Here is a 3,305-nt window from a genome sequence, read left to right as displayed (position 1 = left end):
TACTAGTGCTGGAGCAAGATGGTATCTCATTGTTGTTTTGATTTCCATATCTCTAATAGCTAATGATCCTGTTGTTCTAAAAGTTTTATGACTTTAGTTCTTACATTTACGTCATTGATTTTTTAATTAATTTTTACACAGGGTGTAAGGTATGGGTCCAACATCATTCTTTTTGCATGTTGAGTTCCAGTTGTCCCAGCACCATTTGTTGAAGAGAATGTGGTTTCCCTATTGAATGGACTTGGCCTACTTCTTGAAAATCAGTTGATGATAAATGTATGAGTTTATTTCTGGATTCTCAATTCTATTTCATTGGTCTAAATGTTTATCCTTATATCAATAATATATTTTTGATTACTGTAGCTTTGTAATTGGGAAGTGAGTCTTCCTACTTTCTCCTCTCTTTCAAGATTATTTTGCTATTTTGGGCCACATGTAATTCCATATGATTTTGAGGACTGGCTTTTCCATTTTTACAAAAAAGGCTGTTGGAATTTTAATAGGAATTTGTATTGTATCTGTAGATCACTTTGGGTAGTATTGGCATCTTAACAATATTAAGTTTTCTAATCCATACATTTATTATTTAGATCTCCTTTAATTTCTTTCAGCAGTGTTTTATAGTTTTCAGAGTAAAAGTCTTTCATCTTGGTAGAATTTATGCCTAGGTGTTTTATACTTTTAAATACTAATTTAGAAAGGAATGGCTTTCTTAATTTCCTTTTCAGATTGTTTTTGCTAGAGTATGGAAACACAATTGGTTTCTTGTACCCTGCAACTTTGCTAAATTTATTAGCTCTAGTAGCCTTCTTGTACTCCCAATTCTTTGTGATTGTCTATGTATAGTATCATGCCACATTTGTGAATAGTTTTACTGTCTGATGTGGGTGCCTTTTATTTATTTTTCTTGCCTAATTGCTATGGCTGGGAGTTAACAGCACAATGTTGAATAGCAGAAGTGAATGTTGGTATCTCCTTGTCTTATTCCTGATCTTAGTTCAAAAACTTTGTTTTTCACCACTGAGTTTGAAAAATCTCTTGCCAATCCGAGTTAGTCACTGTTATTGAACGTGCCTTTCAGTTCTTTCCTTTTAGTATGATATTTGGTTATTCCATGCAACCTGTTCTTAGTTATTCCTTTCCCTTGCTATGTCTGATGATAATCATCACAGCAGCTAAAATTTAATGAGTGCTTAAGCAGTTTACGTTCATTACCTCATTTAATCCTCATGAGAACTTTTTTTAATCCCCCCCCTTTGTCTAGTTTTATTTTCATTAAGGAGGTAACATAGAATTCAGCAGTGACGAGAACTTTGTGAAATAAGTGCCACTGTTGTTTCTATTTAACAGATGAGGAGCTGAGGCACAGAAAAATTAAGTAACCCAGGCACCAGGGGCCATAGTTTCAAAGGCTCTACCAGGCTCTATCAGACCAGCAAAACTGGTCCCTTTTTTTAAAAATAATTTTGAGTTTTGTGCCACATTATTCTCCCACTCTATCTAGGATCTCCTACATAGATTCCCCTCTGAGTGGTTGACAGTGGTAGCCAGGTGCCATCTAGCTCTTCTGGTCTCATAGTCATATAGGCTGAGGATCACATGGTGTACCAGTACCTTGGACTAATTGTTTCCATGCGTCTTTGGTTTTTTTCATTCTTCTTTGCTCTGGATGAGGAGAGACCCATCGTTGCATCTAGATGGCTGCGTGCAAGCTTGCCTTAAAATATTTTAAAATATCTGCATTGTTCCTTAACCTGGCACATGGGCTCTTAATAAATATTGTTGTTGATTATTTAAATTTCCTTCTTTTCAAATAGAAATCATGTTGTTGATATCAGTGTTGCCGTCAGTACTCCTGCAGGACTCATCACACCTATTGTATTTAATGCACATATAAAAGGACTAGAAACTATTGCTAGTGATGTTGTTTCTTTAGCAACGAAAGCTCGAGAGGGTAAACTACAACCACACGAATTCCAGGTAAGGTATCACTTATATACCTTCTGAATGTTAAGAATGATGTTATTTTCAAAGTCCACATGATACATTTTTGAATTTTTTACCTTTTGATTCTGCCATGTATTCTGACACAAGATCCTGAAAATAAAGAAAAATTGAATAACATTTGCAATATGTTTCTGATTGATGTTGATAAGCAATTAATTTCATCCACTTTTAATTTTTTACAATCATTTTGTCCTCTAGGGTGGCACTTTTACAATCTCCAATTTAGGAATGTTTGGAATTAAGAATTTCTCTGCTATTATTAATCCTCCTCAAGCATGTATTTTGGCAATTGGTGCTTCAGAAGATAGACTGGTTCCAGCAGATAATGAGAAAGGGTGAGTGCCAAAGAGGGTGGGAGTTGTGAGCCCATTTTCATTACATTATACCTGTTTTTGAGTCTATTTTACAGGTATTTATTAGGATGGTATATTGAAGCTTCAGGTAGAATTAGACATAAGTATAGAATGAAGTTCCTCAGCAGAGCAACTATTCATATTTTAATAAATGAAATAATTCATATATGGGAATGGAAGCTTAGTCACTCTAGATTAGGGGTCGGCACACTTTTTCTTAAAGAACTACACAGTAAACATTTTAGGCTTTGTGGGCCTCATGGTTTCTGTTGCACATTCTCAGCTTGCCATTGTATCATGAAAGCAGTGTAGGTATTACATAAATGAGCAGGCATGGCTGAATTCGAGGAAGCTTTTATTTGTAAAACAGGTAAGGTCCAGTTTTGTTCTTGGGCTGTGGTTTGCTCTTCGCTCTAGATGGCTGTTTTCTTTCTTCAGGCTATTAATTTGAGGTAGAGGGTAGGGAACATGAACAGTAGGTGGAAAGCAGTGTTATCTGTTTGAGATTATGGAGTAGGAGTTAGCATTTGGACTGGTTAACTGGCTAAAATCTAATGACTGTTTTCAAAGTACCTAATAATGTTTATGTTTTTATCTTTTTTTAGATTTGATGTGGCCAGCATGATGTCTGTTACTCTCAGTTGTGATCATAGGGTTGTGGATGGAGCAGTTGGAGCTCAGTGGCTTGCTGAGTTTAGAAAGTACCTTGAAAAACCTATCACTATGTTGTTATAATTAACCCAAGAATTTCCAGACTGTCCTGGGTCACATTGTTCATTCTTACCAAGATATTTATGTTATTAAGTAGATGGTTCTTTTTATTTTAACCAGGTATTTTTATTACTGAGTCTGTCCCAATAAGTTATTTCTAATGGGCATTACTGAATTTTTCTAATGCCAGTTATCCTCACTATACACATTGGAAAACTGAATGCCAGAATTTAA

The 3,305-nt window shown here is 35.2% G+C and overlaps 1 protein-coding gene across 1 annotated transcript in view; it reads left to right on the top strand.

The window, feature by feature from the left end:
- DLAT (dihydrolipoamide S-acetyltransferase) overlaps window positions 1–3,095 on the top strand; it is a 29,178-nt gene extending 26,083 nt beyond the window's left edge. The window contains exons 12-14 of the mRNA XM_007936548.2: window positions 1,818–1,980; window positions 2,206–2,342; window positions 2,966–3,095. Of these exons, the coding sequence (XP_007934739.1) occupies window positions 1,818–1,980; window positions 2,206–2,342; window positions 2,966–3,095 (430 nt within the window). The remainder of the gene's footprint in view (window positions 1–1,817; window positions 1,981–2,205; window positions 2,343–2,965) is intronic.
- The last annotated feature ends 210 nt before the right edge of the window (window positions 3,096–3,305 follow it).

Source organism: Orycteropus afer, unplaced genomic scaffold, assembly GCF_000298275.1.
Source record: "Orycteropus afer afer isolate SDZICR_OR568_19922 unplaced genomic scaffold, OryAfe1.0 scaffold00036, whole genome shotgun sequence".
Taxonomy (NCBI): domain Eukaryota; kingdom Metazoa; phylum Chordata; class Mammalia; order Tubulidentata; family Orycteropodidae; genus Orycteropus; species Orycteropus afer.
Note: the sequence above shows the minus strand (reverse complement) of the source record. Positions and strands in the feature narration are given on the sequence as shown.